Source organism: Loxodonta africana, chromosome 9, assembly GCF_030014295.1.
Source record: "Loxodonta africana isolate mLoxAfr1 chromosome 9, mLoxAfr1.hap2, whole genome shotgun sequence".
NCBI lineage: Eukaryota > Metazoa > Chordata > Mammalia > Proboscidea > Elephantidae > Loxodonta > Loxodonta africana.
Window position 1 is genome coordinate 77,526,362 of NC_087350.1, and position 25,297 is coordinate 77,551,658.

The following is a 25,297-nucleotide window of genomic DNA, read 5'->3' on the forward strand; positions in this document are numbered from 1 at the left end:
ATCCCAAAAATGCATTTAATCCGTTACTCACTTGAGTGCCCAAATCTATTCCAGTCTGTCAATCCAAAGATCACCTGATTCTTCCTGAAGGTATGAGAAGGTCCAAGCAGCAGTTCCAATTTTTAGTGTTGATGCTGGTAACATTTCCTAGTTTTTACTTCCGAAACGTCTATTACCAAGTAGTCTACCAACTCACATCTCCCTGTACACCATCTATTACAGTATTAAGATTCTGAATGTTTCAGTGCTCCCCACAAAACACCTGAGCCCTAGTCGTGCAGTGGTTAGTGCTCAGCTGCTAACCAAAAGGTCAATGGTTCAAACCCACCAGCAGCTCTGTGGGAGAAAGATGTGGCAATTTGCTTCCATAAAGATTTACAGCCTTGGAAACCATATAGGACAGTTCTACTCTGTCCTAGAGGGTAGCCATGAGTCGGAATTGACTCAATGGCAAGAGGTTTGGGTTTTTTGGTTTATCACGATACATTCTTCTTCTATTACTGGCTGACTCCCCTACATCCTATATCTCCTACTTTTCTTATCCTCTCCTTGACTGTTTCTTTTGCCTTCCCCTCTCTGCGATATTTAAGATGTCCGTCCCCTTTTCTCTAACTCTGTTCTTTCATAATAAGCAAAAACACAAATTGTCGAGTTTCTTCCCTTCTTCATCTCCCTAACTCAAAGCATCTTTCACTTCCACGTGACTTGATAATTAGGAAACACCAAAGGCAGAAAAAAAAACCTAATTCTGCTGTTTCTTTGAAATGATGTTTTAGAAATAATCTCATTTTTCCCCCAGCTTCCAACAAAAGCTCCACACCCCCGTCATGTCTTTATCATGAAGAAAGAAAAAAATCCCTAAGTCCAATCTTCAAATTGAAGGGATTAGTTTTTAACAGGGCTTCGAACCCATTTGTACCCCTGCTGAGAACTTACATTTCTAACAAGTTCCCAGGTAGCTGTACATAAGAATTACCTGAGGGTCTTGTTAAACAGTAGATTCTGATTCAGAATATCTAGGGTGGACCGAACAAAACCCCTCCCGGAACCAGTCGAGTGTTTTGGGGCCACTTTTCAGCATCATTTCCCCAGTTCTCACCCCCAGGAGACTTACCTGTTTAAATCTACTTTAAAAAAAAAAAAGCCCATTTCTACAAATTATGCCCATTCCTAAGTTAGGAATTAATATGAAAATATTTTTCCTTTGAAAATCATTGAAAAACTTTAAAAATCAAAGACCTCAAACTGTAATACCACCTTAACAAAAACTTAGCAAATTTGCTGAGCCAAAAGCAAAGGAGTTCACAGGTCCACTCTGCCCACTGCCAGTGACAACCAAGAGGATGCAGTAAGAAGCTGCCCTTCCCCCCCCACCACGGATGTACTTTTGGCAGGTGGGTCCTTCTCAAATACAACCACTAAACGCTCTCCAAAACCAAAGACCCCAGTCTCTACCTACAGTGACTACCTTTCATAAAAACATGGCTCACTCCAATACACACACTTTAGTTTAAATTATGCCACTAGCACATTGGGATAAAAAGTAATTTATTTGCATTGCTTCAATTTCTCTATTGTAGTGTTAGGACTTAACATAAGCATCACTCATCTACTTCTATTTACAGCTCATTCTGAGTATTACTACAAATACAATATATATAATTTTAAAAAACTTATGGAGAAATGCAGTTTATGTTTTTCTCTCCTTTTTACAGGTTTCTCAAAATCATTCAACTTAAATGAAAATTTATATGGACATTTTCTGTACATATCTGAAAGGGTAGATAATACACTAATAAAGCCAAAAGAATTTTGCACAAATACAATAAAATACAGAAAACAGAAAGTAAAGATGATGTTATTTGGGGTACAAATATAAACAATACAGTACCATTTGAGTAATTTAGCAACATAATACCCATATTTTATAGAAACAAAACTGAAAACCTGGAGAATGCTTTGACAAATATTAAACATTATATATATACACAATGAGGTAAATGTACCTTGGTCTCTTGAGAGGTAATTTAAGTTTAAAGCAATTGGCATTTTGAAGCATCTCCTTGACATATAAAGAAATATCAAACACCTCTGTAATCATTCCATTGGCACAATGTGAAAAAGGGATATCAAAACACGGTTTCATGATATTCAATTCACAAATCATGTTAAAAAATAAAAACAAATTCATTGAAGTTCTTTTTAAGCTCTAAGAAACAGGCTGAATGTTATTAACCACATTTTAAAAAATTTACAAGTAAGATTGCATAATGGGATTGAAAAGTTAAATGTACTGACAGTCCTCAGGATGTCCAGAAGTCCAGCATTCCTCGAGAGAGGACCCATGGGTATTCCGCATTCCAAAACAGACACAAGAAGCTTCAGTACATGTTTAGAGTTATTCTATAAGATCTCAAAATATCTGCACTGGCCTTTTCTGCTGAGTTGTAACAGAACCATCATTTGGAATCTCTACCATCTGGAGTCAGAACACAGCCATGGTCAAGAAACAAAATTAACAAGTTGATTTATGATCACTTTCAGTGCAAGGATGAAAATAAACTCTTGATATAACACATCTAATGGGATACAGATTTTGTCGTGCATTTTTATTAGCACTTTGCTGCCCTGTTTTTACAAAAATGTTTGTATCTGACAGTTCTCAGACAGAGAAAAAGGTAATTCATGTGTGGGCTGCAAAATGGCCAAGTGACCCACTTAGACTTCATAGTAAGAACTAAAATCTGGAATTCTTAATGGCTGTGGCATTGTACACTGACTCAAGGCACTTCCTGAGCACTATCATCACAGCAGAATCACAGGCTCAGCAGCTCTTCAGGCCCTACCCTGTCCTATACGGAATACAAGTGGCCACTCCTTCTTGTGCAGCCTCCATTGCCACAGCTACCACACCTCACCGCCACCCCACTCCTCATCCATGGCTACAGTCAAAGCAGGGCAGCCAGCACAGGCTTCCCAAGCCTCATCCACTCCAAACTCGGAGACCCCTCCTGACAGCATCTAGGAATTGAACGTGAGTCACACAACTCCCACTAACTATTTTATTCTAGGTCTCAAAAGCAGCTCTTCAGTCAAAAGGCTGTGGGGGCCGGGAAGGGCAAGGGAGAGGGGTTGTGATGGGATGGGGGAGTGGCAAGGCTATGGCCTCTGAGTCAGGGATTGGCAGGGGGCAGGTTGGGAAAAACAGAGCTGCATATAAAAAAAAGGATCAGAAATGTCTAGGCCCCACTTACTCATACCTTCCCCACCTCTATTCCCCTGGGGTACTGACAGAATGGATGTGAATAGGCAACCTGCCAGAAGATATGTTTTAGCCCAACTGAATCTTGGAGGGTAAGCATCTTAGGATAGGCAGTAGAAACAAAGGCTTGTGTTTCTAAATGACAAAACTAATATTCTAGTCAAATTTAACTGCAGTTATGGCCACAGTAATCATGATTCATCTCTTGCAAGTCACTTTCATTTTCAGTTTTAGCCAGCTGGGGCTTTATCGCTAGCCAGAAAAGGAATTAGCTGCAGTTAATACATAAACCGAATTTAGAACAAAATTCCAACTTTTAAAAAATTCCCTGATTTCATCAAAAGTACATTTTATCCACCTAGGCAAGAACAGTATAATGGTAACTTAATCTTTAATTTAATAAAGAATATCCTCAGCAAAAGTTGATTACCTTATATGAAAGTGAGAAATCATGTATCACAATTTTAAACCAGACGAGAACTTTTGGTATGTTCTTAAAATTATATAAAAATAGTTCTAGTGATAAAATGTGATAAAATGCATTGGTCCCCTGGATTTCATAAAGCAGATATGGCAGGCTTGGAAATGTCCAAAAAAAAAAAAAGTACCTGATCACAGAGCTAGAGATTATTAAACAGGAAATGTAACACAACTATAAAAACAAACCTCTCAAACTCATTCATTTGCTTCAATGAAATAATGGTAACTACAGAAAAAACTCAAATTTGTAGTCAAAATATTAAATAACCTCTAAGCACATTTTCCCCATGATGTTTTTTTAACACATGAAATTGACATTAAATTCCTATGTAAAGTCATTTATTCTAAGATTACTTTGGTTTTAAGACCAAATAAGTCTTTCAAACTCATTCTTACTATGCATAAGAGATAAGACATTATCAGAATGGAACTCAGGTCACCATCTCTTACTGACCGAAACACTGTAAAGGTTATTCTGACCCTTTTATCCGGACATTGATAGCACTATAAAAATCAAAGTCTTGCCTCACAGCTATGATACTTTTATTTTCCCCAGAACAAGATCACAGTGATAAAAAGGACTTTGAAAACTGTGAAAACCCTACAAAGACTTTATAGCACTGGAAGTAAAAACCAGTTATTACAAGCTGGGTTCAACTTAATGTGAGAAGACCACAATAAGTTTGCTTTAAAACATTTGATTGAAAGCATCTGTAAATGGAAAACCTATATTCAGAATATTCTTTAGCTACCACCTCTCCTAAATATCGAGGATGCATTGAATTCATTACGTAACTATGCAAATTAAGCAGCTGCAATATCTGCACACTGAAGAAGGAAAGACTAAATTAAAAGCTGCCTTTCTAAAAGTGCATTGAGACCTCAAAACCACACCACCTCCAACCTTAGTTACAAAGACAGAGAATCCACCAAATGTTTGCTCCTACAGAACGACGTGACTCTTGCACACCTGTTATCTAGTCAAATTATTAATTATTTTAACCTTCCTAGAAAGATGTCTATTATTTAATATTAACCATATTCTAATTTTAAGTGTAATTCATGTCTTAAAAAAATAACACTGCCTTTGATCAGATAAAGAAAAAAATGGCTTACTGAATGCCATACAACTTTTCACAAGTAGCCAGACAAACTTTCCCTTTTAGGAAAATTAGTCTGTATGCTACGAATTTTAAATTATTAAAGTACTATAAGCATCTACAGAGTTAGAGAGTGCCACTTGATTTTTTTTTTTTATAAAGTATTCTTAAGATAGAGCAATTAAAATGGGAAAGCTTGATGTGAGAATATTCAACACGACCATAACAATTTACCAATTAATCCACTTCACTTCTTTAGTGCTTTAAGCACATTTTGGTAGGAGAAAGGCATTTGAAAAATGGAATACCAAACGACACACCACAAAAACCCTTGAAAACACAAGAAAGTATGGATTACCCAGATAAACTTTTTGAATTCAGACACTGGGGTTTTAAAACACACAGACTTTAAGTTATTTCACTGATTTCCATTAGAAAGACACAGAAGTGGCACTTACTGGTATAGTACAATCCCATTTTGAAGGCATGTAATGTTCTGAATACGTGAAAGAACAATAATCGTATACAAAACATGATTGCATAAATTATGTTCCTCACTGCTATATGAGGTCATTTTTAGACTCAAGATAAAGAGTTTTATGTGTTAGTTTTAAGATCCTGAAAATTATAGAACAGTACATTCAAAGTCTGATTCAAGGAAACCCTTCAGTGGTTCAGCATCCTGAGAATGTACTAACCAGGAGTAAATCACTTTCTTTAAAAAATAAGAAATATTTCATGTAACTCAGCAATTCGGCTCCTTTACCATTAAAGATGATCTTCAGCACAAAGGAGTTACTTAAGTTAAGACCAGCAATCATCTTTTTAAAAAAACAAGTTTTGTGTTAATAAAAAATAAAGGTAGACTACACAACATTTTGTAAGTGTCCTGGGAAAGCATTCATAGTGCACAGGAAGGACCCACATGGCTGTTTCCTGGATCCAAAGAAATCCCGGGAGGTTTCTTAATTGGCCTTATTACACTGGTGCCAAAGGAAGCAATATCCTTCTGCTCCCTCTCAGTGAGGTATAACAACTGACCCCCCAAACGAAAGCCCAGGAGTGGATCTGAAGAAAAAGCAGAGTTCAGGCAAAGCTGCAGAGTTACATTTTGATGCCTTCCTGTTGACTGAGTTGTGATAACGTTTTCTTAATCCGCAAAGCTGTAAGTCTGGCTGCTCCGTTGGCATACCAACATTCTCTCATGATTTTAGCCATTACTCTCAAGGCCTGTAACAAAATAAAAGAAAAATGATGAACGCATGGACCACTTTCCATTGATTTGGATAAGAACACTACATTTTCTTTTTTAAATAAAGTATGTATGAGATTTTTTGTTTCAGCAGTATTTGTAACAGCAAAAGAGTAGAAATGACCGAGATTTCTATCAACAGAGTACTGGTGCCAGCAGCTGGAAAGCAGATGGCTCAGAGATAACTTATTTAGCAGACCTAAAAAAGCTAAATCCTAAACCAGCCCTGGGCAGGGCAAAGAAGGAAACTGAAACTCCCTCCAAACGGAGGAATTTGCTGCATCAAGTACCTCAGGTTGTGGGGATGAAGCTCCGGCTCAAAATAGAAGGATTCGCTCAAAGTATGCTTGTGAAGTAGCTGGAATCCTAGCTACCTGCCCCTCTTCAACTTCACGTGGCTCCCCACTACCTCAACCCCAGCAGAAGGCTACAGGTTCTTTTCTCAGAGAGGGTAAAACAGATTTCTGGCCTGGGGAACATGAGGGCAGAAGTTCTGTGTTAAAAACATGCTAAATGCTTTCTGTCTAAACATGGGCAGCAACTCAGACATACTCTCCAGGCAGGAGATTAGAAGAGGCTCCTTGGGGGAATTGGACCAAGCCAAGGGGAAAGACCTGAAAGAGTGACATCAGTGGTTTCTTAAGGAAGCAGCTCGGATAGCTCATCCTAAAGATCAGTCAATAAGCTCCATTCACAAAGCTTCCGATCAGCTTTCAGTGCCTTTTTTTTTTAGAGTTTGAAGACAGTGAGGTTGATCAGACATCTGAGGACAGTAATATGAAATGCAGAAACTGAAACAAACAGGAAAAAACAACTTGGAGAAAACAGAAGCTTACAGAGAGAAGAAAATGTCAAAAATCTATCACTAATATCCTCAGAGAGAAGATACTGATACTGTGCCTATCGTTGATAACTCTACATTTTTTTCCATTTTCTTTTCTCCAAGAACTTTTTCCTCAAAGTTGCTTTTGTCCCCTGATGTTTATTTCAGTCTCCGTATTTCATATTAGGTATCTGACAACGAACAGGAGGCTACAAACAAGCTAAAGAAAATTAGAGGATTTGTTTGGGTGCTCTAACATTCAAATACTCGGAGGAAAGAGAATAAAGAAATGACAGGGAAGAAATCAAAGAAATACTTCAAGAACATCTCCTAGAAATGAAAATTTGTTTCCAGATCAAAAGAACCAAGTACCCAGCACATATACTCACTCAACCAATATTTATTCCATCCCTACCATGTGCCAGATACTTTCTAGCTAGGTGCTACGGGTATAGCAGTAAGCAAAACAGACAAAAATCCCTGCCCTCAGAAAGCCTACTTTCTCTTGGGGTAGGTCATATAATAAATAAGCAGTAAAATAAATAGATTGTTGGATGGATGCTAGGGAAGGAGATAAAGTATGGTAGGGAAGGAGAGTGCTATCTTAAATGGGGAGAAAGGGAATGACTCACTGACAAGGAAACATTTGAGCAGAGACCTGAAACAGGTCAGCAACTGAGTAAACCAAGGAAAAGGAAGACACAGAATTCAGGAAGGGGATTCAACATAAGAAAGAGGCAAAGGGAATCTCAGGATGTAAGGTGAGAGATGCCCCCAAATGACAATGGTACAGTGGGCCTACAGAGCAACCAGCTGAGACTGGAACAGGTCTGAAGGCTCGGGAAGAGATTTTTTTAAGGTATTCTATTCTTGATATGTTTCGACTATTGAGAGATTTATACAACCAAAGAAAATGAAAGATTGAATTAGTAATAAATACATAGAAAATGAAGCAAACTGAGACACAAACAAAAATGACAGTGATAACATGAATTCAGCAAGGCATGACAGGAACTGCAAATCGCATGTGTGCTGTTAATGTTCACTGTTAACCTTTTAGTTCTTAAAAGCCATCTGTTTAATAATAATTTGTTTCAATAATTATTGAAAGAGTGTATGGATACTTCTAGTCTGTATTCCGTAGTATCCAGATCAAATTTTAAAAAGACAAAATCTGGTCCCACCCTCCCTTGTTAAACTATGTCATGTGCAAATTCTTTGAGCATTTTGATATGTACCTTACCTGGGCCTGGATATCTGATCTTGTTTGAAGTAGCTAGGAGCTCTCTGAGGAGTTCTACATTATTCTAAGATGCAAAATCAACTAGTGAAGTGACCGATGTTCCATTCTCCCTGAGCTACAAAGCTGTAGGGAAACACCTTGCCTCACCAACATAATGGTAACAGCTAGCAATTAAGGGCAAGTTAAATAAAATTTGTCTAATGAATTCTGTCAATTTAGAACTAAGTAAACATTTCTAAAAACTGTCATCAGAGCTGAGGTTAGCGGAGAGGTTTGTGTGCTGCTGGGAGGTATCTTCCCCAAATCCCTGGTAAGTGGCCATGCAGACAATCAGGTGAATAACGTACAAAATCATCTGAAGCCCCTTCACCATCACCTAAGTCCCTCATTTTACAGACGGGACGTTAAGACCCTAGAGAACAGAACTGATCTAAATGGCAGCCGCGCTTGCTAGAACTTGAGCCTCCTAATTCCCATCCGGTGCTTATCCTGCTACTCTGGGCCACCCTGGTTGGAGAGGGGGCATTCACTTAAAAAAGCAGGTGCCATGGTTCATTTGGCAGATTTAAACACTGTTCCAATATATTAACAACAATGTTCCATGCCCCTTGCAACATGCTTAAAATTGGTCAACATGAAAACCAGATTATTCAGTTTTTATTCATTGGCTTAATTGCCATGAGAAAGGAAGAAAGGGGAAACCTTGTGGCTGTTTTCCTTAGAGAAAAGTCGTAAAGTTTCTGTTTACTAAGCAGAAGCCGTTTCAAAAATTGTGTTAATATCCGAAAGAAGCACTCACTTCACAGCTTTGCCATCTGTTTGGAATATTTGGCCTTAACTTCTGTTCACAAACAACTTTTCTCATTTCTTCAACTGATGGATCAGAAGGTACAAGATCATAATAAGGCAGCTGGTAATCTTCGTGAATTCCTGTAAGGGTTAAAAAAAAAAAATTAAGTTCTATTTTGAAAAATTTATTTAGATAAAGCCAAACCATTCTCTGACCAGTCAGAGAAGAGCACTTTCTGAGAATCCTATTATAGTGTCCCATTGCTAAATCCGGAAAGCAGAACTGGGCTTACACCTTCCTCCCCTTCTTCATCCATAACTGTACCAACAATGCACCCTCCTGAGTAGGTACTGGGTCCATACCCTAAAACTAACTGTCGCCAGGGGATCAGCAAAGACTATTTCGGTGATGATTAACTGTGAGCTGTGATGACAAGACTGACGTTTCCTCCTGGAACTCCACTGTGCAGCAACTGAGTGATTTTATTCTGTGGGTGTGAGCTTCTCACTCAGTATGGGGATATATATATACGCTATCACTGAGATGTGAATTCTACAAGGCAAATCTGAGGTATGAATTTCTTTCTCTACTTGCATCTATCAATAACATGTCATATTTGTTGCAAAGCAGAGAGATACACTGCCTCTCACTGTCTCAAAAACCTGAGGTCCTGGGTCTCTCTGCCAAACGTGGGCACCCAAGCCTACAAGTCTCTCTTGAGTCAACATCTGAAAGTGTTCAGTCTAAAACCAAACCTAAAAGTTAAAACAAACTTATTTTAAAAAGTCAGATGTAATGGCTATTATCAAGATAGAAAATACCCCTCCCAAAAAACAAGAAACAGGGACTCATTTAAAATGATTTGTGTGACACCTACCAATCACTACAAGTAAAAAAGAAACAGACAAGATGTCCACCTCTGACACCATATCTCATTGGGTATAAACCAAAGACAGTCTCTCAAGTAATTAACAAGGGTCCCTGAGATAAGAGTACAAACTTGGTGCAAAGAGTCCCAGTCTCAAGGGAAAAATACCAGTTTGACCTAGATACACGCTAGAAACAGCTTCCTAGGTAGCCTAGCAAGCAACAGTTCATTCTAAATAACTATATTCCAAGATAGAAGTGGCTGGGATCAGATGCTTCCCAAGATTCAAGTGGAAGAAAAAGAATATGCTAGGATAAAGCTGTGCATTTGCTTGTCATTTTCCCTCACTATAGGTTTTATCTCCTTTATTTTCTCTGGTACTGTCAGTGATCACCTGTAGAACATAATTTCAGACTGCTGACTGTGTGTAATTTCATTCAATGAAAAAGAAGGCAATTCTCGAACAACTTCTTTTTGAGACAAATTGTTGGGGAGGGGGAAGCAATTTACCACCAATGGAACATCGTCGAGCAATTTCCCAGAATACTAAGCCCATTGCATAGATGTCAGCACGTTTGAAGGATTCAAAGTGTTTCATATTTATGGAATCATCTAGAACTTCAGGGGCCATGTACCTAAAAAAGAAGTCAACATTTTATTTTATGGAATGGTGGCCAATTTTTTTTTAACTGTTTCATAATTTTCTTTTTCTCCTGAGAATCAAAAAAATCAAAATTAACTGATTTTTTTCCTCTTTGAGCATGGTTCTAGTATTTTTAAAAGATGATTCTTGCTTATTATAAAAAAATGTCCTAAAGTACAAAGTGAAAAAAATCATCCCATTACTACAACATATTAACATTTTGATGAGAATTGTTTTAGACATCTCTATACATATATAGATATACACACAATATTACATAACTTAGATTACATTAGACTCAAGAAAAATATTAAATATTCACGCTGGTTTGCCAATTAATTATGTCAACTAAATCCCATGAAAAGCTAAAACAGCAGTTTCAAGCCTTATGATCTTAGTTTCCAATAAAAGACACACAGAGACACTTGTGACTATTACAAATATCTTAACGTACACCACGTGCCTTGTCATGTATGATGCAGGGATTATATATTTTAATCTAGAAGTCTTCTCACCATAAGATGAAAGGAAGGACAGGGACATACTCCAGGGAACAAAATACTAGGTAAAAATGAATGTCAGTCCTCATATTGATGCCACATTGTAGGGTTTCTGTAGATAAGGTTTTCAAACCTCATTAGGCTTCTGAAGCTTCAAAGACCCTCGCTAAGATTACAGGTCAGGGCCCACAAAGGTGTGTCCTAGACCCATGAGCTAATCAATAGTTCTGAGAGTCCCAGTTGAATCCAGAAACCACGAGTTCACTATGAATAGCCTTATCCAAGGCTTATTCCAAGCAGCAAATTTTGAAGAAATGTTGTGGCAGCATGCTGTTATGCACGCGGCAAGAGCTTTTAAGTTGGAAACGCCCAGGTTCAAATCTTAGCTCATCAGTTTTCCCATCCATGTGAAATTGGCCCCATTACTAAACTTCCACGAGGCAGTTTCATCATCTGTGCATAAGTGGTAATGAAACCTACCTAGTTAGGTTCTTTTGAGGATTCATGGACTCGACAAATATTTACTGAGGACCTACCATGTAATAGGCACTGTAATGAAAGGAAGGGTGAGTACAAGTTAGGGATACAGTAGGGGAAAATACGCTCTAGGGTACAGCACATGCAAAAGACGCTAAGAAAGAGAGAATGGCATATTTCTAAGAACTGAAAAAAGTTGGGCTAACTACAACACAGCATTTGAGGGGGGCATTAAAGGAGATAATATACGTAAAAGACCTATTAAAATGCTTGGCACATAGTAGGTACCCTATAAGCATTAAATACAATTGCTCTTATAATTAATATAACTAACAGTAATATTTTCTGGAAGGGACACCTTTCATCAGGAGGCATCTGTAAGTCAGGTAACTGGCTTCAGAGCAGGCAAGACCATGAGATCTACCCGTGGGCAATCTAATAAGGTACACATTTGAGTCTCAGAAAAATATGAATATGCAAACGAGAAAGAAAAGAAATTGATTTTCGAAGGTATTAAAAACTACTTATTAACAAGTTCACCTTTTTGTTCCCACTCTGTGATTTGGAGCAATATCAATTGTATCAGTGGCTGAATCGTGTCTTACTGCCAGTCCCAAGTCTGCAATACAGCAAGTTCCATTCTTCTTTACCAAGATATTCTTTGATTTCAAATCTCTATGAGCAATGGCTGGTTTTCCTAAAGAACCAAATACGAAACGTGATTGGTTAAAAGTTAATACCAAGCACAACTCTCACCTTCAAGTTCAAAAGCCTCTCTTCCCATGCCAGTATCAAAGCACTTCAGCCCACATCACCTGCAGCACCCAGGGAATTACCAAACTCAACCTCAAGTGAAACATTATAACCAAAGTCATTGAAATTACATTTCTTTGAAGAAAATGGAGATATAAGATGCTCCAAAAGATAATGTTCAAAAATCTTAAGACTAAAGAGTCAAAGACTTGGGAACCCTACTCACAGACTCATGTTTCCAGCCCAGGAACTCAAGTATCTGGATCACTTCCCTTTTCTATCAGCTGGAATGTGCTCAGTATTTAAATATACTACCTTTAATACTAACCATAAGGAAAAGTACTGTTAAAAAATAATAATTAACCACGTGGAAAAATTAGAACCTTCATATATGTACTACTGGTAGAAATGTAAAACGGTGCAGTCACTTTGGAAAACAGTCTGGCAGTTTCTCAAATGGTTAAACATAGAGTTTTCATATGATCAAGCAATTCCACTCCTAGGTATGTACTCAAAAGAATTAAAAACATATGTTTACACAAAAATTTGTATGCCACTGTTCATACAGTATCTATAATAGCTAAAAAAAAAAAAAGGAAACGACCTAAATATCCGTCAATGAATCAACGAAATTTATTTTATCCATACAATGAAACAGATAGCATCCATAAAACGGAATGATGAACTAGTAACACATTAAAAGTCAAAGAAGCCAGGCATTAAATATCACATATTGTATGACTCCATTTATATGAAATGTCCAGAGTAGGGAGATCTATAGAGACAGAAAGCAGATTAGTGGTTGCCCAGGGCTGAGGGTTTGGGGGGAAATGGGGAGTGACTGCTAATATGTATGGGATTTCTTTCTGATGTGATTAAAGCTTTCTAAACTTGATTGTGCCAATAGCTGCACAACTCTGTGAATATACTAAAAACCACTGAATTGTATACTTGAAATGAGCGAATTACATGGTACCTGAATTATATCTCAATAAAGCTGTCGTTAAAAATAATGATAATAATTACAAAGATGAGGCTGGCTAAGATATGAAAAGAATATAGCACGTATGTAGTAAAGTGGAGAGTCAGGAGCCATCAGGTAGAAGAGGATAATCAGCAGAGCAAAGAGGTACGGTGGCATCTGGTATCATACGTGTCACTAAACCACACCATAAAAATATAACTAAAAGTTACTTAATTTTCAACTGTAAAACTGTATCATATGGTCTCCTTATCTCCGAGTACAAGTAGAATTATTAATTGATGGCCAGGTACCATTTATATAGCAAACTGTCATTTACAAACCACTTTAACATTGCCTTTGATACATTCTTTTCACCTTGAGCTCTAAATAAAACTCAGATACTCCAAAAATCACAAGAGTGGATGCTACTTTTAAGAACTCACAAAAATATCAGTGTTGTTACAATGACTACAGAATTTGTTAACAGTCCCAGATTCCTAACTTCAGCTGAGATTTTTAACAAAGATAAAATGTTCTTGTCTAAAAACTCATTTTAAAACATTTCCAATTAGGCAGATTTTTTGCAAAAATTACTTTTTTTAAAAAAAAAATGAAATCTTGAAATGTTTTTATTAACTCTATATCATCTTAACTGAGTGATATTTAAAACAATATAGAATCACTAAGCTTAAAGCCTGGAGAGAACATGACATGTAATTTGGTCCAAAAATTCCACATTACAGATTGAGAATCTGAGAGCCTAGAACATCAATTATTGACTTGCCCCAAATTAGGTTTATACAGTCACTCCCCTGCTAAAAAGCAACATCCAGGGGCAACCTATTTCTTAAATGATAAAGTCAAGTTTTCTTAGATTGCATTTAATTTCTGACCACCATGACAACAAACAATCCAATGTCACAACCATGGTGAACGTCATTTCCTGAACAAGATGGGATATTCCTTTATGTCTTTGCAATTGTACACCTTTACCCTCTACTTAGAATATCTCCCCCATCTTGTCACCCTGAAAACTCCTACAGCTGCTCCTTGGAAACCCTATGGGGCAGTTCTACTTTGTCCTATAGGGTCGCTATGAGTAAACAGGTTTGCTTTTGGTAATAACATTAAGCAGGGCCACATGACTTACTTTGGTCCACGGCATCTGAGTGGATGCTACCTGTATCACATTGAGCAGAAGCTTCAAGAACTACTTCTTTTTCTTTCCCTTGCTACAAGAATGGTATGTCTCAAAAACATTTTCTTAGTAAGACATTATATTCCTGAGAATTTAATGCTTAAATAATAGAACTGCCTGAAGAATTACCTTGGGTACCAACAATCTCCATGTGAAGATGCGCAAGCCCACTTGCTGTGGACAGAGCGAGTTTTATCATTCCTTCCACGGTAACTGTGTACCTATTCAAGTAATCAAAAAGAGATCCATGCTCATGATAATCTGAGACCAACCAGAGCTGGGTCCATGTGCCATTGTCTGCAAAACAGAGTAAGAATGTTTCAGCTGGACTGCAGAACATTTATGATTGATTTATTCAAAGGTTCACTTTTTATTATCGATCCTGAATCATGCCACTGCAATACTTTGGCACCTTATGTGTGTATGTATTTCCTTCATATTTTCAGTTGGTCTTATACTTTTCAAAATACTTTTACATACACATCCTTTAGACCCTCACCATAAGCCTCCTATTCTTGAGATGAGTCATGGATTATTAACCCCATTCTACAGGTAAGAAATTATAGTTCAAACATGGCTACTTTCTCGAGCCAACACAGTAGCAGAGCCGGGACCCTTCAGTGCCTAGAAAAATGCCTGGCTTAGGTTGGTGCTCAAGGATTGTTTTTAGAAGAGAAGAAACAAAGAAAAGAGGGAGAAAGGATGGGAAATGGAACTTATCTAGAGCCTACTGTGGTCACGTGGGAATGGAATATCATGGGACAAAACTGAAAGCATATTTAAGTGAAGAAATGGTGAGCTTCAGGGACAGACAATGGATAGATAAGGTGCCAGATAAGATGACTATGATTCTAACGTTTCCAGATTTAAAAAACTTCAAAAATAGCAGTACTGCTGACACACAGGGAAGCTGAGACGGGAACTGAAATGTCAGAAGGGAGCAAAAGGAATGGGGATTGAACCAAATTTTAGACAAGGTAATTCTAAATGTAGATTCTGGAAGCTCATTTGTAAGCTGATATATGAATTTGAAATGTGTTTTCCCATAGGAAAAATGGTAAAGGTTCTGGCCAGGCTCCTAGGCTGGTCCATAAAATCTTATTAAACCTAAAAAACAGTAGATCTTTAAATCGATTTAGTGCAGCGCCTAGCACACAAAAACTTAGTATGTGCTGTTTCCTTTCCAGTCAATGGCAAAACAAACAAAACCCAAATTGATATAAAATGACTTATATTTTGAAGGCGGTTACTTGAAGAAAAGCAATTCTGATTGGAATAGATTAAGGAAGGAGATGAGACCTTTTTAGAAGACTCAAAGGAAATATCTGGATCCTTTCAAAAGGATTTAGATTCATGATATGGTTCTTTATAAACTTGTTCTTCATAAACTCTAAAAACTGATTCTGTCCAACTTGTACCTTTTCTTTTCCTTGATACAAGTGCCTCAGCAGAGTTATTTGCATGCTTATTAACCCTGATGCAATTTTGAAAGGCTCACAAACACAAGAAAAAAACAGGAACAGAGGCAGACAGAAGAAAGGGATATTTTCTTGAGGTAACTGACAAGACAGGCAGAAGGAAGAAGATACTTAAGAGGCTGTGCACATGTAAAGGATTGCCTGAGGGAGAATGAACTAAATCATGATGAATGAAAACAAAGGAAAGGGGAAATAGAGTGGAAGGACTGGGTTCTGAGCAAAGTTTCATTAACCCCTGTGAAAGAAGAAAAGAGGAGCTGGGGAAGTGCCAGCAGGGTCAGCTAGTTCCCATGGTGACCACCAGATGACAGCACCAGCTAGACTGCTGCTTGCATGAAGGGGAAGGGAAAGTTCAGGTTACAGCAGCACCAGGTCTTTGTGCCAATGGTGTATGTTTGCAACTTGGGATGTGCTCTTAAAACAGCCTGGGTGAGGTTTAAGCCTCGAAATACAGATTTGAAAGTAACCAGGGTAAGTTACTTAAAGGAGTAATTACTATTTGTAGAATTAGCACCCGCATACAAATCAGTAAAAAGAGTAAGAGTTCAAGGAAACAAAGATAACTATGAAGAAATAAGAATAAATATCCAAGCAATGTCACTAAATTGTACATGTAGTAATTGGTGGATTGGTGTATGTTTTTCTTTGTATATTCTAAACAACAACAAAAAGAAATAAGAATAAACAAAGAAAAGCCAAGGGTCATATTATTTAATAAAGAAAAGTAGGGAGAAGCGAAATGGTGTCAAATGGAAAAGAAAATGAGAACTAAGGATTTGGTTAGACTGTGATCACTGCTTTTGTTTGTTTTGTTATTTAATTAAGTAACACTGAATTTTTAGTGGCCAATGATAATCACTGTCTACATCAGTTACATTCATCATTGGCCCTAGTATCACACAAAAAAAATGGTAAAACATTATATGCTTCACGATGTGATGTAATAGGAAGCATACAACATACCTATTACGTATTTTGGGGAAACCAATAAAGCCTGAAACAGATCCCGCCTCTATATCGAACTACCAGTTTTCAGAAAATACTGATGCGCAAGTTAAGAGATACTATGAAAATTCAGTCAGCAAAATCCAGAATATGGTAACCTCTACAAGGACAAACAATGTAGTTTCTTCAACAAATAAACCATTAAGATGGAAAAAAAGATGAAAGGGGGAACCTAGAGATTAAAAAGACTTAAGAGAACTATCAACCAAATGCAATGTGTGGACTTAAGATCCTAATTTGAACAACCAATTGTTAAAAAAAAAGAAAGAGACATTTAAAGAAATATGAATCTAAGTTAGATATTTGATGACATCTAAAAAACTGGAAATGATAGTGTGATTATGTTTCACAAAAAAGATTCTTCACCATTCAGAGACACAAATTAAAAATATTCATGAATGAAATGATACGTTATCTGGGATTAGCTTCAAAATAATTCAGTTGGGGGTTAAAAGTAGATGGAGATAAAGATCAAATACAATCAACAGTGAGCTGATAACTGCTGAAACTGGGTGATAGGAGCTCATCATACTATTCTCTACATTTGAATCTTTTTTAAATAAATAAATGTTTAAATAAGTAACACATACTTGCTGTAAATAAATTTGAAAATAACAGAGAAGCATCAAAAAAAAGCCACAAAAATCATCCATAATCACCAACTAGAGATAAACATTGTTAGTATTTTGAAAAAATATTATTGAAGAAATGAATGGGAGGGGAGAAAGGGGAAAAGATGATGACTACATTTCTAGACAAGTAAAAGATCACAGCACTTTTAAAGAAACAGGAAAGCTGGGAAACACAATTCAGGTGGGAATGATGAAAGTTGAGTTCTGAATGTAGATCTGAAGTAATGTAACACAATATCCAACTGAGGTGTCTTGTGGGTCATTAGGCATTTGGGGCAGGGGTGAAGGCTGCAGATCAGGCACATGTCGGTGACTGACACTGTTGAAGCAGAAGTTGTGGGCATGAAGGGATTAACTGAAGCCAAGAAAGTAGATGAAGCATAGTAAGTAGATGAAGTCTGAAGTCACCACTCACTGACTCTCCACTAACACAGTTTCCTTCAGCATCTGATCTGACCCTGGACCTCAGCCACCTTTGCTACAAGCAAGAAGGTATCCACGTAACACATGGTTACTAAAGGTAAAGGTGTTTTGAATAAACCATTTTTCCTACCTACCTACCTGAGTTTACATAAAAGATTGATCCATTTACCCCTGACAACTCAGAACACAGAATACACTGAAAAGCCCTACTGGTCAGTAAGAGTTAAAAGGAAACAGACATTTGAGCCCTAAAACTACCTCAAAATTTTGAGCAACGAGAGCTTATAAATTTTTTCTATATTATGACTATACTCAATAGCTGCCTTGAACTAAAATAAAAACAGGCAGTTTTTTTTTTTCCCCCCAGTTATTTACATTTTATTTAAAAAATTCAGATTTAGGAAGTTCCTGTTTTTAAAGGTTTCTAATACATTCTGTTTGATTAATGAGTTTAATCTATATGACAAACATCTATTTCTCACCAAAACTGACAATGTTTAGTAGCCATATCCACATATAGGCTTAAGCAGATTTTGTTATACCCAATATAAGGAAAAGATGAAGGTTACCAATCGTCTTAGTTATCTAGTGCCACTGTAACAGAAACACCCACGAGTGGATGGCTTTAACAAAGAAATCTATTCTCTCACAGTTTAGGAGGCTACAAGACCAAACTCAGGGTGCCAGCTCCAGAGGAAGGCTTACTCTCTGTCGACTCTGGCGGAAGGTCTCTGTCATCAATCTTCCCCTGGTCTAAGAGCTTCTCAGCGCAGGAACCCTGGGTCCAAAGGACGGGCTCTGCTCCTGGCACTATTTTCTTGGTGGTATGAGGCCCCCTGACTCTCTGCTTGCTTTCTTTATATCTCAAAAGAGACTGACTCAAGATACATGGAGTCTTGCCTCATTAACATCACAGAGGTAAGATTTACAACACACAGGAAAATCACATCAGATGACAAAATGCTGGACAATCACACAATACCGGGAATAGCTTTTGCGGGACATAATTCAATTCGTAACACCGACCTTTATTGTCTGCTGCTATAAATCCCAGGATGTTTTCATGACGTAACATTACAGTTTGATAAATCTCTGCCTCGCGAAACCATGAGCGTTCTTCTCTAGAGGAAAATATTTTAACAGCGACTTCTTCTCCCCGCCACTTTCCTCGCCAAACTTCTCCAAATCGACCTTTGCCAATGCTTTCTTGTAATACAATAGTTCTTGCGATTGTTCTCTGAACAAGCAATGGTAAACCTAAAGATAAAGAAAAACCGTATTCAATATAATCAACGATATTGTGCTCCTAACACCATCGATAGGCACTAAAGAGTGATCCAGAAAGGTATAACTTTCTAAGCTCTACTTCTAAGGAATTTTTTAACTGAGGAGATATAAACTACATTTGCACCAAAATAATTAATGATAAAATGAAACTAAGCTAATAAACAAAATAAAAGAATCCAGAAAGTCCTGCCTAGGGGGTCCAAGTAGGCTTGATAAAGTGGAATGTAAACTGTCCTTTACAGAAGGGACAGGACCAAAAGAGCAGAGGAGAAGATAAAGTGTTTAGATAGGAGAAAGTTGCGGGCAAAGGAAGAAGGAAATTAACGACACATGTTCAGCGGCCCAGCTTGTATTAGCAGAGAGAGAAAGTGTGTGGCAAAGTGTATTCACCAGAACATGAAAAGTCCAGAATGCTAAGCTCAAGATGGCCAATGAGAACCGTAAGTGAAAGAGGAACTACTAAAGCTTTCTGGGAAAGGGCTTTGAATGGGAGGAAAAAAATAAAAGAATCAGAAGTCCTGGTCTAACTTAAGAAATCAGTAAAAAATACTACAAAAATCATTTCAAGGCAAGCAATTTACTTGTTAGAAACCGGCTACCTAAGCAACACCAGTATCTTAAGGAACAATGTCAAATAACTTGCCTTTGGTAATGGTGTATTTGCCTTTTTTCATTAACTGAACTTGCCTTACTCTAAAATACATATTTTTAAATACTGCCAACACTTATTTCATTTACAGAAAAGCATTTCCTAACTACTTAGAATATTTAAGTGATACTTTATTAGGGACTACTTTAATTCACTTAAAATCATATGGCCTATGGCAGTGGTTAAGAGCTATAGCTGCTACCCAAAAGGTGGGCAGTTAGAATTCGCCAGCTGCAGCTTGGAAACCCTGTGGGACAGTTCTACTCTGTTCCCTTTAGGTTCGCTATGAGTTGGAATTGACTCGACAGCAACGGGTTTCTATCCACTCAGGGACTGTCATCTTAAATTATACTGACACTAACAAATAAAATAGCAATGCACATGACCCTCCCTACCTCCTCCAAGGTAGTTAACAGTCTAATTACGAACGCTTGTTTTTATAAAGAGACTGCTAGCTAAAATTGCTGTGTGAAATCCTTATTTAAATCACAGAACTCCTTTGTCCTATGAATAATTAATTCCTAATTATGCTGTTTAGTGTAAATGCTAATCTACTAAATTTTCTTAAAAGCCTTACACAGGGCCATACCTAAGTGTACATTTAAGTACAACTAAACTTAGGAGTTAAACTTCAGAAGACTAAACTGGAAGTAACAAAGGCAAATAAAGGAAAAAGGGGAATCGCAAATGGGAAGTCTGAAAAATGTGTGACTCATTCAAGAGTTGTGCAAATGGCATAGTCAAGAAAGTCTGACAGGATAAAGAAAGTTTTGTCTTCTCCAACACCACTGAATTCTAGATGTAGAAAATTAAAAACAAATCTAGATTCACATTATCTGTATTTGGTTAGCATAACCCACATAAATACGTGAGCATTTCAAAAAGCAGTAATTTTCTTCTAAAGACAAAAACAGCCCTCTATAATCTCTGCTCTTCTCTTCTGTCCCTTCAGAACTGCTTGAGAGAAAACTTCAGTAGGGGACCAGGGTATGAGCAGCTTCATATGCAGTGAACAACAGAAATAATTCCTGAACAACATGCATGTATTACAAGAGATCATAAACATTCATAAGACATAAACAACGGTCTAAGAGACTTTTAAAAACTGGCACACAAGGGCACACTCATAGACATGCTTTTCAGTCTAATTACAGCTGAAACTTGGACACATGCACAGGCGGTGATTCAAATTAACACGTCAAGGAATAGGTTAGCTTTGAGGTTAGTGCTGCCAGAATCAGGCTCTCCACTGCCTAGCTTGAAGTTTCCAAGTTAAAAGTACAGCCTCTGAGAGACAGAAGTAGGTAGGGCCTTTCCTCAATTATAGCCACGGTACACGATAATAAACATGCGAATTCCTAACATAAAATGTTTTGTTTTACCATCTCCTCAATGAATGAAAGGACTAAAAAGGGTATTAAGAATAGATATTTTACTTATTCACTGGCACCAGTCCCATGCACAAGGTGGCATTAAGGCTTTCTAATGACTAGAAGGGAAACAGATGGCATTTTTTATTACCACTCAACAGACTTCTGCGTGGGTAAGTTCGGGGGACATTTAGTACACAATGAACTCTGACAGTTTAAAGGAGGACTTTACACTAAGCTTTCTGAACAATGAAGTAAATTGATAACTGTATGTCTCAGGTTTTTCTTCCAAATAGCTTTTCACTAAGAGTAACACCTGCCATTTGGACAAAACTTTACCAAGTGCTTTCACATAAACATCTTATCTCACCTGAACCTCACATTTCAATGACACATATAGGGCGGGTTCATCACTTTCATTTTAAAGATGAAGTCAATCAGGCTTGAGACATCAGCTAACTGCCCAAAGCCACAAAGCTAGCAAACAGGGTAGTGGTTTTTGAGGGGTAAGGCTTAAAAGGAGGGAGAGAAGTTGTCAGATAATAGACAACAGACAACAGGTCCCTGATGGATCTAGAAATACATATACAGTAGAAAAATAATGAATTCCACTTCTGTATTTCATGTTTATATCTTAAACGGTAAACAACTGTATTCTTATTCAGAAATCAACTGCCATTACACAGCAGTTTCTTTAATCATTAAGATGGATTTGTTCCCCTTGAGGCTCGACAAATGCCACTGTGCTAAGTGGCATGAGCTGCTTTTAATTTCCCCGGGTGTAAATTTGGCAACAAGAGAACTGGTCTAAGGGATTCATTCCAAATGATCTGCAGCCACCTTAACTCTGTGACTTTTGTACTTGGTTATCATCATTTTGGTCCAGAATAAGCCAGATCCTTTAATGTTACCTGATTATAAAATGAGTGGAGTTTTCATTATATATATTTTCAAATCTTCATTTTACTCATGAATTTAGCCTTTATTTGAAGCTGATTTATACTTTTCAAAGGATAACTGAAAATCCAAACCCAGTGCCACTGAGTCGATTCCAACTCATAGCGACCCTAAAGGACAGAGTAGAACTGCCCCACAGAGTTTCCAAGGAGCACCTGGTGGATTTGAACTGCAGAACCCTTTGGTTAGCAGCCATAGCACTTAACCACTACTCCACCAAGGTTTCCTTTCAAAGGATAGCATATATTATTTAAGAGTCAATAAACCTTCCGGTATTATTACCAACAATGTCTGTTTCATTTTACTGAAGAAGAAACAAAAGCCTGAAGAGGAAACATGGTTTAACCAAGGTCATAGAGCAAACCAATGACAAAGCTTGGATTAGAATCTAGATCTCTGACTCCAAACCAGTATCAAATTCCAATATTCTAGGAGATAGAAGTGTTCCTCTCCTGGTATCCTTCCAAACAACATGCAAGAAAAAATAAAAGTTAATTACCGTTTGGCTTAAATACAAACCACTGCTTTGCCAAAATTCACTTCGGATGATTTTGACATTTAGCCCATCTATTTACGATCCCACAAAAATCAACAAACACAACTGAGAAAAGAAAATATCATAGAGGCTATGCGTCCACAAAGCTATTTTAAATAACAAGGTGGTTAAATAACAAGGTGGTTAGGTTACTTTCTTAAGCAAAAAAAATGACTAAGAATTCATTAGATTAAAAAAAAAAAAAAAAAGCCTGAGCTGAAAACAGCAATTTTGTACAATGTTAAAAAAGCAAATAACCTTGACAATTCCAAACACATTTTCTGTCATGCCTACTTTTAAATACAAAAATAATGCTGCTAAACAATCCTGAGTAGAAGGGGCAGCTACATCTCAGACAGATCATTTAACAGCTTTGAGCCTCAGTCTCACCTACTTGATTGTAACTGTCCCTATCCTTTCTATCTCGCATTGTCCGAAGAGGCAAATGAGATTATATAGGTGAGAACGCTTTTGAAATTTATACAAACATGAAGCTGACTTACTGACTTGTTTCAACAATAAAAGTAAGTTCCAATCTATCTACACTAAACTAGCCACATTTAGATACAGACCAAGCTTAAAGGCCTTTATTAGGCTCATACCTGGAATACAGGTCACACTACTCCAAGTTTTAACAAACCATGCCAACTAATAAAAGAAATAACCACTCCCCCGCCCCGCAAAAAAAAAACCAAACCAGTGCCGTTGAGTCAATTCTGACTCATGGTGACCCCATGTGCTACAGAGTAGAACCGCACCCCATAGGGTTTTCATGGCTGTGATCTTTCGCAAGCAAATCGCCAGGCCTTTCTTCTGAGGTGTCTCTGGGTGCGTTTGAACCACCAACCTTTCAGTTAATAGCCCGGCACTGCCATTTACACCCCCTGGGGCTCCAATGAGGCAAAAACCAGTTATTTTTTTTCTTAGAAAAAAGGAAAAACATTACATTACCTGATCCAGAACCTGATGTTGTCATATCATAAATTAAATCTTTCAATGTGGTACCCTCTGAAATAAAAGGGCGATCTAATGAAGGATCCTCTTCGTTGGGCACTCGATGGTGAATGACAGTGCGGTTATGGCAGATATAGACCATCAACATGAGCGAGATGCAGACGAAGCACACTGGTCCAGCGATGACAGCTGCCAGTTCAACGGGACCAAGGCCGGATGTCGGCTTTACTGAAAACGGGGCAAAAGTAAAATAAGCATAAACAGGTGGCATCTACATTTTCTTGATCCTCCACATTTCCTGCAGTATTGACTCCCACCACTTAGTCATACAGAAGCTCACAGAGCTTGAAGCCAGATTCCTTCAGTCTTCTCTCATTGGCCTTCTTTTTCTTCTCACCAACTCTGACACTACCTGTTTACTCTTTCTGTATTCTTCAGCCATCATCTAAATCCAGCTGCTGCAGTCATTCTAGGACCTCCCTACTTATCACCCTCGGGTCACTAATAAAGTAAGCAATAATAGAAACTCCCCTTAAAAACCCCTTAAAAGCCTTCTTTTTTAATAACAGAACTTTTGGCTTGTCCTGCTATCCCAAGGTTAGTACATGCTCCAAACAGGAAATATGTAGACATACACACACACACACACACACTCAGAAGTGAGCAAAAAGTAAAAACAAAAACTACCTACAGCCTCACCATCCAAAAACACAGTATATATCTCTACCACTTTTTTTTTTAATCTTTTTTTTTTTTATTAGTGTTTGCATGTACGTATTTCTAGTCTATTTAACCAACTTTTTCTTCTATTTTCTTATAAATCTTTTTTTTCCCCTTTCTTTTCTTTATGGTTGAATTCCGGGGGGCATCTTCTGCCACCCCACTTTGTTGTCCAGTTTTCTGCTCAAACTATACTTCATTCTCTTGCTTTTTTTTTTTTTAACTTGAGCTTTAGGTAAAAGTTTACAGCTCAAGTTAGTTTCTTACACAAAAATTTATATACATATTGTTATGTGACACTAGTTGCAATCCCTATAATGTATTGTACACTCCCCCTTCCCACCCTGAGTTTCCCGTGTCCCTCCAACCAGCTCCTGTCCCTTCCTGCCTTCTCATCCTGCCACCAGGACAGATGCCACCCATTTGGTCTCATGTATCTGCTTGAACTATGAAGCACACTTTTCACAAGTATTATTTTATGTTTTATAGTCCAGTTTAATCTTTATCTGAAGAGTGGATTTCGGGAACGGTTTTAGTTCTGGGTTAACAGAGTGTCCAGGGGCCATGGCTCTGGAGGTTCCTCCAGTCTCAGTCAGACCATTAAGTCTGGTCTTTTTACTAGAATTTGAGTTCTGCTATGTCAGGGACTCTCTACTGTGTTCCCTGTGGTGGCAGTCGGGCACCATCTATTTCTTCTGGTCTCAGGTCGATGAGAGTCTCTGGTTTATGTGGCCCTTTCTTTGTGTCTTTGCTGTTCTTCATTTTCCTTTGCTCCAAATGGGCTGGGACCAATTGATGCATCTTAGATGGCCGCTCACAAGCTTTTAAGACCCCAGACACTGCTCACCGAAGTGGGATGCACAACATTTTCTTAATAAACTTTGTTAGCCAGCTGAACTAGATGTCCCCCTAAACCATGGTCTTCAGACCCCTG

The 25,297-nt window shown here is 37.8% G+C and overlaps 1 protein-coding gene across 2 annotated transcripts in view; it reads right to left on the reverse strand.

The window, feature by feature from the left end:
* Positions 1-1,531: 1,531 nt before the first annotated feature.
* TGFBR1 (transforming growth factor beta receptor 1) overlaps positions 1,532-25,297 on the reverse strand; it is a 63,172-nt gene continuing 39,406 nt past the window's right edge. Inside the window, exons 3-9 of one of the 2 annotated variants that reach the window (XM_064291672.1) lie at positions 23,641-23,871; positions 18,918-19,148; positions 14,483-14,650; positions 11,979-12,135; positions 10,329-10,453; positions 8,960-9,090; positions 1,532-6,072 (exon numbers count right to left, since the gene is read on the reverse strand). In XM_064291672.1, the coding sequence (XP_064147742.1) occupies positions 5,947-6,072; positions 8,960-9,090; positions 10,329-10,453; positions 11,979-12,135; positions 14,483-14,650; positions 18,918-19,148; positions 23,641-23,871 (1,169 nt within the window). In that variant the 3' untranslated portion in view covers positions 1,532-5,946. The remainder of the gene's footprint in view (positions 6,073-8,959; positions 9,091-10,328; positions 10,454-11,978; positions 12,136-14,482; positions 14,651-18,917; positions 19,149-23,640; positions 23,872-25,297) is intronic. The other variant, XM_064291673.1, reaches the window with a different exon arrangement.